Source organism: Moschus berezovskii, chromosome 18, assembly GCF_049115385.1.
Source record: "Moschus berezovskii isolate FMDL1 chromosome 18, NW_MosBer_1.0, whole genome shotgun sequence".
NCBI classification, from domain to species: Eukaryota; Metazoa; Chordata; class Mammalia; order Artiodactyla; family Moschidae; genus Moschus; species Moschus berezovskii.
Window position 1 is genome coordinate 35,952,229 of NC_142477.1, and position 13,642 is coordinate 35,965,870.

At 48.6% G+C, this 13,642-nt stretch overlaps 1 protein-coding gene across 2 annotated transcripts in view; it reads left to right on the forward strand.

The window, feature by feature from the left end:
• Positions 1 to 2,838: 2,838 nt before the first annotated feature.
• Positions 2,839 to 13,642, forward strand: part of NPR3 (natriuretic peptide receptor 3) — a 76,946-nt gene continuing 66,142 nt past the window's right edge. The window contains exons 1-2 of one of the 2 annotated variants that reach the window (XM_055422213.2): positions 2,839 to 4,559; positions 12,623 to 12,745. In XM_055422213.2, coding sequence (XP_055278188.1) covers positions 3,803 to 4,559; positions 12,623 to 12,745 — 880 coding nt within the window. In that variant the 5' untranslated portion in view covers positions 2,839 to 3,802. The remainder of the gene's footprint in view (positions 4,560 to 12,622; positions 12,746 to 13,642) is intronic. The other variant, XM_055422212.2, reaches the window with a different exon arrangement.

Here is a 13,642-nt window from a genome sequence, read left to right on the forward strand (position 1 = left end):
ACTTGGTCCACCTCATGCGACGAGTTGACTCACTGGACAAGACTCTGATGCTGGGAGGGATTGGGGGTGGGAGGAGACAGGGACGACAGAGAATGAGATGGCTAGATGGCATCACCGACTGGATGGACATGAGTTTGAGTGAACTCCGGGAGTTGGTGATGGACAGGGAGGCCTGGTGTGCTGTGATTCATGGGGTTGCAAAGAGTCGGACACGACTGAGCGACTGAACTGAACTGAACTGAACTATTAGTATCTTTCTTACTACGCTGCCAGTGTTCAAAACAGCAACATATAAAATAAATTTTTGATATAAAACATGTTACTCTTAAATGGCATTTAGGTTTGTTCCCAACCCTTTTTTACATGGTATAATAAATATTTGTTTCTAATTCAGTGCCATTAAAAAATATCTTCCAGGGGGTGAAGAGGTATATAAGTATGATATTTATATTCTTTAGCCTAGATTCCTCACGTAGAGAACAAAATGTCTCAGGTTAGGTGACTTCTAAAATTTTTCTAGTCATAAGATTGGAAAACTCCATGATATTCATGATGCTCACACTCACTCTCATCTGCCAGGTAAGTCTGGTGGAAAGAGAATAAACTGGTAAGTCCATATACTTATATTGGAAGTTCTTCCTATAATCTTGTGCCTATTTTCATTTGAAAAACTTTAAAAAAATCCTAATTTCTATAAAATGATTAAGTCATGGCGATGTAATGTACAGCATAGTGACTATAGCTAGTAACACTATATGGCATACTTGAAAGTTGTGAAGAGCAGATATTAAAGTTCTCATCACACAAAAATTTTTGTTTTCTAACTCTATATGATGACAATGTCAACTAGAGTTGTGGAGATGATTTCATAGTATATACGAGTATCAAATCATTGTGTTACATCCCTGAGGTTAATGTAATGTCATATGTCAATTATACCTCAATAAATACATCCTAATTTCTGCTCAATGGAAAAATGTAAGGGGTGTTTTGAGGACCGGATTCTCTGGTTCAGCTGCCTAGTTTGCGGACTCTTCCCTTACAGGGCTTAGTTTGCCAGGGCTCTTGAATGACAAACTGGAAGCTGAGAACTCTGATGCAAAGGCCACTCAGAGGCTGTGATACTCACTCCACGTAAAGGCATTGCCCTGCCCGTGACCCTTGGCGCGAATGGGTAGCGCCTGCAAGGGGAGAGGCGTTCTCGCCCGGGGTCAGCCTAGCCTTTCCGACTAAGCTACGATACACTGTGCGCAGCATCAAATCGCCATTGGCCGATGTTCCCCAGACACAGAGCAGAGCGATCAGTAATAGCAAACCCTGGTTCCTTCACGTCTCCTGGCAACCAGTTTCGAAATCCATTAAGACCCTTGGAATTCGGGATTTAGCCTCTCTCTCTCTTCCTCTCTCCCTTCCTTCTTCCTTTGCTCTCTCTCCTTCCTAGGAGTTCAGGGGGGATTTTTTTTTTAATCACTGCGAAGTTCTAAACCTTAGTTTCCAGTGTGTGAAGACTACGTTTTTTGTGGAATTAAATTGTATACGGATGTCTCGTTTACTACCGGTTAGTAGCTCTAATAAAATAAATGAAAGTTTTCACAGGAGTTAGAAGATGCTACTTGAAGATTCCGGGACCGCAGTGCATAACGTGAAATCTAAAAGCCCTGGAGGGTGAAACGTTACTCATCATTATATTTATGGTGCCAGAAAGAGCGATAAGGAGGGTGCTGGTAAGGCTGATGAGCGCTGATGCCTGAAGTTGGAACGTCTCCGGAAGCCCCAATTTGCCTTTTTCATCCTCATAAATGAGAGCGATTGCTCTTTGAGGCCTCGGCGTTCAACAAAGCGAAAAAAAAAAAAAAAAAGACCAAAAAGGCGAACTCGGGATGATGGCATCGGGGATACAAGTCGGCTACAAGTTTCTGCCGAAAGAGGGCGTTGGTCTAAGACGAATAGAAATTTGTGGACACGGACGCCCAGTCAAATGAAAGACCTTTGAAAACATTTTCTAATTTATTTTAATTCGTGGGACTTAAATATCAGAATTAACTAATCCAATATAGCACGTTCATTCTGCAAATGACCTCGGCGTGTTACCACGATCGAAGGGTCAAGTTCCCTTCGAACCTTCCCTGCAGCTCGGCGGACCCTGGCGAGGCTCCTCCGGCCACCGACTTCTCCACGACCGTGTCCATCCTCGTTTCCCCCGCTGCTGTGCCTGCCTGTGACAAGTGACAAGCGACTAAGTCTTGGCAGCAGGTCCTTCCTCCGCATTGCAGGACCCGGAGCCCCGGGGAGAAGTCTTGGAATTTCCGAGCGCACGGATGGCCGCTGATGACGCGCCGGCACCCGGGGGACCCTCAGGGGTGAAACTTTAGGGAGAAGGTCTGTTTAGTTACCTGACTTAGCACATAAAGCCCAGAGGACGCCTTGGAGATGCTTTTCAAGCTTTCTATTTGCTACCTTCAGAAGAACCGTTTTTCCCTTTGGAAGCAACAAGTTTCGCTTTTCTGCTCGCCGCGCGCCGCGGGAGATGTGGGTGCGCTGGGACACTGGATCCCGCGCGGCACGGCGACTCCGGCGCGAACCCGCGCGGCTCGCGGGGAGGTGGCCGCCACGGGTGGGGAGCGGGGGAAGGGGTGCGAGGACGCCCGGACAGTTGGGCGTTCCAGGCCCTCGACCTAGCCATCTGCCTCGGGACCTTGGTCCCTGTTTCCTGACCTTGCCCCAGGGGACCGTGAAGGTCGAGAGCCTGTCCCAAGGTGGCGCGTCTGGAGAGATTGTGGCTGAAGTGAGAGAGGTGAGAGCAAACGGGACCCAGGGTGTTTGTTTGTCAACCAAACCACCAATTTCTGGGGCCATCCCTTTCCCTTAATCCTGTTTTTTTTTTTTTTTCAAGGCGTGTGTGTGTGTGTGTGTGTGTGTATGTGTGTGTGTCTGCGCGCGTCTCTTTACTTTCAAACACATTTCCATTTTTAAAGCCCGGAGTTGGAGACAGAGCTGCCGCCTGCTGGGCCAGGGAGAGGCGGGGACCCCGGTGGCGGAGTAGTTCGGTGGGGGCTTCCGCGGCTGTAGAAGTGAGCGATTGCGGCTTTAAGGAAAAGGCAAAAGCGCTGGCGGGGAGTGGGAGTGAGGGGCAGGGAACGGGTGGGAAGAGTAGGGGTGCGGGGAGGAGGAGCCCTGATGTAAGAATGTTAATAAGAGACTCCCCTAGCCCAGCCCCCACCGCTCCCACCCCCACCCTCCCCACCCGCTGGAAATACCAGCCCGGCCTCTGCGCGCCTTGTGTGGTAACACGCTCCGCCGCTGCCACGCTATTTAAACGCGGGTTATGGATCCGGGAACCGGCGCGAATCAATGAGATCAAACGCGAGGGAGATGCACCGTCAATTACAAGCACTTGGACAAGTCTAACTTTTTCTTCTTTTACAAATGCGCTTTCCAAAGCAACCTTAGCAACGCCCATATAAGAAGCCACCTCTAAGCAAAATAGTATATATCAAGGGAGGGCTAATCTATGAATTTATAAAAAGTATATATATAAATATATTATAGGAGTACAGGTTTACACCGGTTAACTTTTTCTTTCTGTCTTCTTTGTTTTTCTTTTTTTTAAAAAAAGAGTGGCATTGCAAAGGAGGACTCTTCCTCTCTTTTGGCTAGTTAGTGAAGAGGGTATTCTTTCATTTTTTCTTAGAGCGCCCAAGGGGGCGCAGGGACCTCGAAGAGGAGTGGGGAGGAAAGAGGTAGGGTGGGTGGGGGGCAGAGGGCGAGTCCGCAGCGAGGGCAGGCGCTTTCCTGCGGCACGATGCCGTCCCTACTGGTGCTCACTTTCTCCGCGTGCGTTCTGCTCGGTTGGGCGTTACTGGCCGACTGCACTGGTGGCGGTGGCGGCGGGGGCGCGGGCCCGGGCGGTGGGCGCCGGGAGAGAGAGGCGCTGCCGCCGCAGAAGATCGAGGTTCTGGTGCTATTGCCCCAGGACGACTCTTACCTGTTCTCCCTGGCTCGGGTGCGACCGGCCATCGAGTACGCGCTGCGCAGCGTGGAGGGCAACGCGACTGGGCTGAGGCTCCTGCCAGCCGGCACTCGCTTCCAGGTGGCCTACGAAGACTCGGACTGCGGCAACCGCGCACTCTTCAGCCTGGTGGACCGCGTGGCGGCGGCGCGGGGAGCCAAGCCGGATCTCATCCTGGGGCCGGTGTGCGAGTACGCGGCAGCGCCGGTAGCCCGGCTTGCGTCGCACTGGGACCTCCCCATGCTCTCTGCCGGGGCCCTGGCAGCCGGCTTCCAGCATAAAGACACGGAGTACTCGCACCTTACGCGCGTGGCACCCTCGTACGCCAAGATGGGCGAGATGATGCTCGCCCTGTTCCGCCACCACCAGTGGAGCCGCGCCGTGCTGGTCTACAGCGACGACAAGCTGGAGCGGAACTGCTTCTTCACCCTCGAGGGGGTCCATGAGGTCTTCCAGGAGGAAGGCTTGCACACGTCCGCCTACAATTTCGATGAGACCAAAGACTTGGATCTGGAGGACATCGTGCGCCACATCCAGGCCAGTGAGCGAGGTAAGCAGCAGTGCGCCCCAGGTCCCGGGTCCTAACCCAGCCCCTTTCCGCGGCTCTCCCTACCTGCCTGTCTGCTCCCCTGAAGACCCCACTACTCCCTGCTGCACTGAGGGATCAGAGTAGGGAGCGCCCACCGGGACTCGCCCGAGTGTGCGTAGTCTGGCTGCGACGACCTTCGACCATCACCCATGGTTATGGTGGGGTGTGCGTAGAGGGTCCTGGGGAAGTGATGGAGGCTGTGGGTGGGGCATGTGAGCAGGCAGCCTTCTCGGGCTCGTGCCCTGGTCCAACAGGTGCTGTCAAACCTCTTGGGTTTTTTCTTTCTCGTTCTCCTGTGTCCGGCGCCGGATTAGGGGCTCACTGCGGGTACCCGGCTCTAAGCACGGTCTCAAAGCGTGACAAGGGCCAAAGAACTTGTTACCGGGTCCTTTTCCGACGTGCGCCCGCTCCTAGCGAGGAAGCGTACACTGAGTTCCACAGCCTGCGCGCCGCCTCATGGTCAGGACCGGTCTCCGGGTTTCCCTTGCTGCGCCTTCCACAGATCTCAGCTTTCTTTTAAAGGCTCATTGTATTGCCCTTCTCATTCCTTCCATGGCCCCTCTAGCCCCTTATAAACGGGCTTCTGTGGTTTCCGTAAAAAATGCCTCGCAGTGTCTGGACCCTGGCGACACCCATTGCCCCCGGCGCGCTCAGCGTTGTGGTCTCCAGTGCGCCAGCAGCTAGGCTTTGGGAGAGCGCGCGCGCTGGAGAAGCGGGCATTGGACCTCCTTTCCCTCTCCACTTTTCTCTGTGGGTCTGTGGGGGTTTGAATAACCACGAGACTGGCCAAAGAGTTCAAGGTTGAGGATAGTGGCTATGGTTCTAGCGGATAGGAGGAGAAGCGGGTGGTCCCGGATACAGAAGCGCAGAAGCCCCCACTGCGGCTCATTTTCCTGCCCAGTAGACCTGTGCGAAGGCGGGCGGAGAACCCAGCACAGCGCAGTTCCCTCCTTACCAGTGTTAGGTTTGGGGTGCAAACGCTCGCTCGCGGGATCCCGCCGGCTCCCACTCAGCGCTCACGTGCCTGGATTGTCAGTGGCGCAATCCCAGTAAAGCTCCCCACAACCCACGCGGGGAGACGGAAGGGGAGAGGGGCAGAGCCAGGCGCAGGGCTAGCCTACGACTTGGCACGGCTGGTCACCTGGGCGCTGGCCGTGGGATCAGCGCAACCGGAGGCAGGGGGTCTCGGGAACAGGTGAGAGAAGGTAAAGGCGCCGCGGAAGAGGGCGCTGCGGCCATCCCCTTCCCAATTTGGCCACCCCGCACTCGAAGTGAACGCACTCTTTAGAGTGAAGAGGCGCTAGGTGTTGACAGTGGGGAAGCATGGCCAATTTTTGAGCGTTCGTACTCCAGGCTGTCTGCGCCGAATTCCTGCCAGCCAAGCAGGCAGGGCGCCGGCTTTGCTGATTATGAAAAGGGGCACTTGTATCCAAGGGCGGCGGATTCGCCACGCCGGGCCGAGAAAGTCGTATCTACTTCTTTCCTGTTCTCAGTCCCCAGGTCACTGCAGACCCCGAACAGCGTTCTTAAGCTCTCTGCTCTCAAGGGCTTGGAGCTAGACTTCCCAGCTTGGGCTGGGGATGGGGGTGTGTCCCCCTACCGGCAAGAACCGCGGTTGGCCAACCTGTTTGTGCTGCAGCCGCCCTGAAGGTCTTAGTGGCGGCCGTGACCCCCTGCGCACGTGGCCTGGGATTCGTGGTCGAGGTCAGCCCGGATGAGGGCAGATCGAGGCCACCGGGGGCCCCTCGGCCTCACATGGTGTGGCTGAGCCAGGGGGTAGGGAGGGGTGGGGCTGGGGGGCTTCGAAGAGCTTGGGCTACAGTCTGCTGCTGCTGCTGATTGTTTTTTCAATTCCCAAAAGCAGATGTTCCCAAGTCTCTTTTACGTTTTTTCTTCCAAGTTTGAATTTAGTGGTCAAAGTTTGCTTGGCAGACCTGTATGTTTTGCAGGTGATAAAGTTACGATTCTTACGCTAAAAAATATTTCTGACGGTGACTTGGCAGATGTTCAGAAATGAAAAATCAAAATAATTTCTCCCTTTAAGCCCTCCTCCCTCAGCTGAAACTCCCTGCAGAGCTTTGGTAACAGCTCTTTCTGGGGGTCTCTTTAAGTTTTACTGATCACCTTTACTTCACCAAAAGTGGTTAATGGGTTAAATAGGGGCCCAATACAATGACTGAGCAGAGTTTGAATTTTCAGAGCTCTTAGCCTGCCTCAGGCATTCACTGGCCAGGGAGCTTGGGCTGCTATAAGGCTCCAGTTATAATGGGGGTAGCCAAGCCACAGTCTGTTGTTAAGTCGTGTCTGACTCTTTGACATCCTATGGACTGTGTGCAGCCCGCCAGGCTCCTCTGTCAATGGGATTCTCCAGGCAAGAATACTGGAGTGGGTTGACATTTCCTTCTCCAGGGGATCTTCCCAACCCAGAGATCGAACCCAAGTCTCCTGCTTGGCAGGCAGATTCTTTACCATCCAACTGCCAGGGAATCCCCAGTCAGGGCATATCTACAGAGATAATCTCCTTTCCCACAAAGTGAGACCATACCGTGGGAAGAGAACCCAGATGTGAGAAGCAGACCCTTTGGATCTGGCATCTGCACTCAACTGCTCCAGGGCCTGCCCAAGTCACTTCCTGACTTTCTCAGAGACAGAGGTGGGGTGAGAATTGGGCCTGCTCAGACCAGTGTTTGGTTGTTCGGATTTCTGCTCAAGTGTAAAATGGAACTGTTTTTGTCTTTGAAAATTCCACATTAAACATCATAGAACTAGGGAGTCTTTTCCCTCCCTCTGTAGGAGATAAATTTTTAGCACGTTTTTTTTGGACTTGAAGTTCATCTTTAAAATCAGATCACAAAAGTTTTAATCTCTTAAAGGGTTAAACTAATAATGCCACCGTCTTGATAATATGACTAAAATTTAATTTGGCTATGTGTGTGCTATAGAACGAAGCACAGAGGTATTATTTATTCTTTTTAGGGATTTACTATCAAAGGCAATAATAGACATTTTTTCTCACAAGTCATAGCCAATGTATATCACTAAAATACATGCATGTGAGCATACATTGTTTTTAAAAAGTCAACTACGCCCTCAATATTTAACACTCAGTAATACATTTATTTTTATAAAGGGGTGTATTTAAAAATATTTTTCCAAGCAGTAAAAGTCAACAGTTGCTTTGTCATACATCTCATAAGATGCAGAACCAGAATTATTGTGCACACAACATTTTTGTATGAAGAACTGTAGTTTCATCTTTTTTGGTTATTAATATGTCACTATTTTTGGCCTGCATAACAACTATAGTGATAATAGCATTTAATCAATACAAGAGTGATTTATTTTTAGAATAGGCTGGGGTAAATGACCAAGCAGTTGGTCAGAGTTTTTAACCAAAGATGTTAGACTTTCTGATTCAAGACTCTGTTTTTCTTATCCCTTTTCTTGTATTTACCACCTGTCATTTAAAAAAAAGTTCCTCTTAGTTATTTCTTTGGCTACTCCCAAATACTGCTGAGTTTTAATTTTAAATTTCTCCTGTCATATTTTCAATTTGCAGCACATGGCATATCTTGCTTTGCTTCCATGGGACAACATCTCTTTTCCCTTCTAAGTTTAGAATTAAGTAGAAGATGGATGCAGGCATCAGTTGGAGAATATGAAAATATTTTTATTATTGATAAAAAACCTATTGCAGAACATGGATTTAGATCAGTTACCAAAAAGGGCCTGCCTGCTATTATTTCCAAGAATTTGGCAGGGTCATCCACTGAATCAGAGCTAGTACTGCACACCCCACTCCAGGACAGGCCTCAATACATGGCGAAAGTTGCCCATGATGTGTGCTCTCTGCAAGCAGACGCCCCTCAAAGAGGAAGGAAGAAAGGGCTGAGTCCAGTATGCCCAGTTTTCTCTTCTAGATTCAGCCATCCGACAGTTCTCTCCTTTTCCTCTAGGAATGGGAAGAGGGGGATAAATGAAGGCACACAGAGAGATGAGGAGTGTCCTTCTCTTAGAGATTGCTTCAGGTGGAAAGCTGAAATGGGTGAAAGGGTATCTCCCTCACTCAGATATGCTTCCTGGATTGTTTCAAGGGTCTCCAAATTGACTTCTCTAGCCACCTCTTCGCAAGTGATTGCAAGAATGTGTTGCTATAGGGAGAAACCACTTACAGAAGACATTGTGGGAATCAGGGAGTGGAGGGTGACATGGAACCCCACAAGTTCTCCAGCAAGGAGGGAAAAATGGAGCAAAATGATGAAAAGTCTATCTGGAAACTTGGACTCACACCACCATTTCCTCTTTTAGAAGTTTTAAAAATTTGACCCCAAAAGTTAGTATTTGTATATTTAATATGCTTAAGTATATATTTACATACATACATTTAAAATCTATTTAAGTACAGAAGGAATTATCTGAATTGACCTCCACTTAAGTAGCTTTCAGGATTAGCTGATGCTCTCCTTTTCTCTATAAACTTTTTCGGCTGATGGTGAAAGCTGGATAGCTAGTCTTGCTTCTCACAGGTCTGCCAGCATACTTCTCACAAATCTGTTTAGACCAGTTGTACTTATTATAAGTATGCAGTTTAATTAGTCATTATGTAAACTGATGAAACACAAGAAGAAGAGAAAGCTATTTTGGTGAACACTATTTTAAACCTTCCAAAATATTGTGTAAAGGCATGTTGCTAAAAATACGTGCTGTTGAATTAGGCATGAATGAAAAAGCCATGACAGATTGGGGAGCATCCCACAAATCTAGAAGGACTCTGCGTTCTGACTGCTCGGCCAATGCTTTTAAGTGTTTGCTCCAGCTTAAACTGGGTGACAGTGTGCACTATGGGTTTTCTTTTACGGGAGGAAAACAGTACCTCGCCCACGAAGTTGGGGGTTAGGATTTCCTTTTGAGAGCTGGACTCCATTTGTCCACATGTCCGTTTCATTTGTCATGAAACGGCTGAGATCTAAAATAATTCCAGTCTGTTTAGATAGGCCCAGTGCTGCTCCAGGTCACTCTTGCTCAGTTTAAGCAGGTACTGACATTTAAAGAAAGAATGTGCCCATTGGAGGGGGTTGGTCTTGGTGGTGATGGGGAAAGAGAGAAGGAGATGGGCCAGGGCTGTAAAAATAGAAAAGAAGTGACAGGCCAGTGTAGGGCACGGCCCATCTAGGGCTTGGGGAAGCATGTGCTCCGGCCTGAGGACACAGACTGTTCGGACCTGAGCCAGGTGTAGCTCTCCGACGGATGCTTCAGGTTATCAAGGCCTGATGCCTTTGGATGCCTGGACCCTCCAGCTGACCCTCCTCATCCTTCTTGTATCCTTACTAACATCCTGCTGCTTATAATTTGGCTCCTTAATTGGCACCTCCAGGTCTATATTGACACAAACATATTTGTGACTATTTTGGTCCTCATTGAAATTAATCTTCATTTCAGATTAGCTAAAAATATCTAAGTTAGGTTATTAGAATTCTTCTCTCCAAACACTGACTCTACACTTTGTATGCTAACAGAGTCCGGTTCTGTTTATGGGAAGTGATTTAGAAGTAGACTCTTGACTATGATCAGTTGATAGAAAAATGATGATGGCTGCAGTTGGACAGTCAGCCAGAGCTTCCTGGAGCCTCTTGGGATCTGCTTGTCCAGCCTTAGTTCAGGCTGTTTTGTGGGACACCTCGGCTCTTTTGTCTTCCCAGGTGGTGCTAGGGTAAAGAACCTGCATGCCAATGAAGGAGGCTAAGAGAAGTGGGTTCGATTCCTGGGTTGGGAAGATCCCCTGAAGGAGCGCACAGCAACCCACTCCGGTATTCTTGCCTGGAGAATCCCCTGGACAGAGGAGCCTGGTGGGCTACTGTCCATGGTGGTCACAAAGAGTCAGGCTTGATTGAGGTGACTTAGCTCGCACACATGCATAGGCTCTTATCATTTAAGGGACTAGAATCAAATCAGAGCAGAACAAACATTTAGGTCACAATGAGTAATGAGAAATTTCTTCAAAAACTTCATTATTGATACATCTTGGAATTCGACTATTTATTCTAGATATATAACTATATTTCCAGGCACAAACAGCACTTACTCCTGCAGTTAGACATCTTAAGAAGTTTGGTAGGATTTTAAAAACTTGCTCTGCAGAGCTTGCAGCCTGTACCCTGAGCTGTTATGTCGTAAGAAATGTCAGAGTCATGACCTAACACTCTGAATTAACCTGTGCAGTAAACGAAATGTCAGCAAGCGCCTGGCCCTCGGCGCAGGTTGCCAAGGCGGCTTTGGCACAGCCTGAAGTTTGTTCTGCATCATTCCTCACCCGTGCTTTTACAAAGAACATACACACGGCACAGGGCTGGCGCGTGTGGTGATAATGCGGTTATGGCACCCAGGCCTCTCCTTTCCTCTGTGTGTGCAGAAGAGCACAGCGGGTGCTGTCATGGGGGTCAGGGGCCATCGACAGTGATCCAAATAAGTGGGTGAAGGCCAGGTCTCTCTCCCCTTTTGTTCATTGTAGTTGTTACGTGACAGGGAACAGTATTCTGCAGCTGCTTAAAGCCTCTCGGCTCTGACGGTGTGGATGTGAACCGAGAGCGTGTGGGAAGGGACCTGGAATCTTGGTAACTATTTCCTCTACGTGTTGAGACGGCTTTAATACAGCGTTCTCCATTCAGACATCAGAACGCCTGTGCCACCTGCTGCATCCTCTGATTTGCCAGATGAAAACCCTTCAGGTTGTTTTCTGAGGAAAATGTATTTACTATGCTATGCTGTGCTAAAGTTTCTTCAGTCGTAGCCGACTCTTTGCCACCCCATGCACTGTAGCCCACCAGGTTCCTCTGTCCATGGGATTCTCAGGCAAGAATATTGGAGTGGATTGCCATACCCTCCTCCAGGGGATCTTCCAGATCCAGGGATCGAACCTGTGTCTCTTATGTCTCCTGCATTGGCAGGCAGGTTCTTTACCACTAACACCACTCTGCTGCTGCTGCTTAGTCACTTCAGTCGTGTCCGACTCTGTGCGACCCCATAGATGGCAGCCCACTAGGCTCCTCTGTCCCTGGGATTCTCCAGGCAAGAATACTGGAGTGGGAAGGTATAAAAAGCAGTTGACATGTCTCACTCTCTTATATTGGGCCAATCTGGGAATTTACTTGAAGTATTTTAAAAAGATTTATTTTGAAATAATCTTGTGTTTTTGGAAAGGATGTAGGAAAGTATAAAGCACCTCTGTCTTGCCTTCACACAGATTTTCACTAGTGGTAAATGTTCTGCCACTGTGCTTTGTCATTCCAAATCTCTCCCTTCCCTCCCCACCCCTTCCAAATATATACTCATGTACATATATATGCACAAATATTGCTATCTTTTAATGAACTATTTGAGAGTAAGTACAGTTATCATGCTCTTGTACCCCTAAAAATTAAAGTATGCACTTCCCAAGAACAAGAACATTCACTCATAGGACCACAGTAGAATTATGAAAAGCAAGAACATTAACACAAATATAATACTATTATCCAGTTTATAGACCTTATTCAAATTTCTCCAGTTGTCTCAACAATGCCCTTTATAGAAAAACTTTTATTATTTTTAAGGCCCAGGATCACACAGTGCATTCAGCTTTCTGTTTCCCTGTCTCTGCTAGTCTAGAACGTTTTCTCAGGCCGTTTTTGTTTTTCATGAAAGTGAACATTTTAAAGGGTGTAGGCTCACTCTTCTAGTCACTGTCCCCCATATTGGGTTTGCAGCTGCTTCCTTCTGATTAGATTGAGGTGGCCAGTTTTGAGGTTTGGGGCCCCTGCTGTGTTGCAGCAGGGGGCTCATGAGTCTGTTCACGTGGTGGGTACCATTGGCATCACCTGGTTGTGGAAGTGACAGATAGCTTTCTCCACTGCCAAGTGACCCTTCTGCCCTTTGTAACTCATGGGTAATTTGCGAGGATTCTGTAGGACCTTAGCAGCGCCCTGGTCCACGTCAGATGCTGGCCTCTGTGCAGGGCCATTTCATGCGTCTGTTTTTCCTCCCCACAGTGGTGATCATGTGTGCGAGTAGTGACACCATCCGGGGGATCATGCTGGCGGCGCACAGGCACGGAATGACCAGCGGGGACTACGCCTTCTTCAACATTGAGCTCTTCAACAGCTCCTTCTACGGTAACTGCCTCCGGCTTCCCCTGCTGCTGCTAGGCTGTCAAGAAGGGGTTGGGAGACAGGGCCAATAACTCATTTCAGTCGATACGATTTCCATACATGTTGTTGTGGAGTTGCTCAGTCGTGTCAGACTCTTTGCGACCCCACGGACTGCAGCACGCCAGGCTTCCCTGTCCTTCACTATCTCCCGGAGCTTGCTCAAACGCATGTCCATTGAGTCCGTGAAGCCATCCAGCCATCTCATCCTCTGTTGCCCCCTTCTCCTCCTGCCTTCAATCTCCCCCAACATCAGGGTCTTTTCTGATGAGTTGGGTCTTTGCATTAGGTGGCCAAGTGACTGGAGCTTCAGCTTCAGCATCAGTCCTTCCAGTGAGTATTCAGGGTTGATTTCCTTTCCATAGATAGGATTTTGGAAATGTGTGATTCTGAATACTCCCACTCCTCCTAAGTTCTCAAGCTTTTCTCCACTGAGAATTCAGAACAGAAAGATATCACCACCTGTGAGGTTATGGGACTAAACGATCATAAATCCAGGCCCTGAAGATTCCTCCCCAGTGCATTTTCAACTTTGGGTTGCTACCATGGTGGACTGTTGGAATACTTTTATCAAGATGGATGGAATTTTCAGAAGCATGGAATAGACTAACACATCAACATAATAGAACATGTCAGAGTGTGTCACACATAGCATACGTATGGTTTCATAAAGCTTGCAAGTAATGTGATTGCATGTTTCTGTGGATATATTTATGCATGTTACATATATGTTTGTAATGAACCATAATGTGAAACAAGAAATAAAATGACCATTTCTGTAAACTGAGGTAAAATATTTTGGAAGTTGCTGCTCCTGAGCCCTCCTCCTTCCAGACCATTGTTGTTGTTCATTCACTAAGTCTC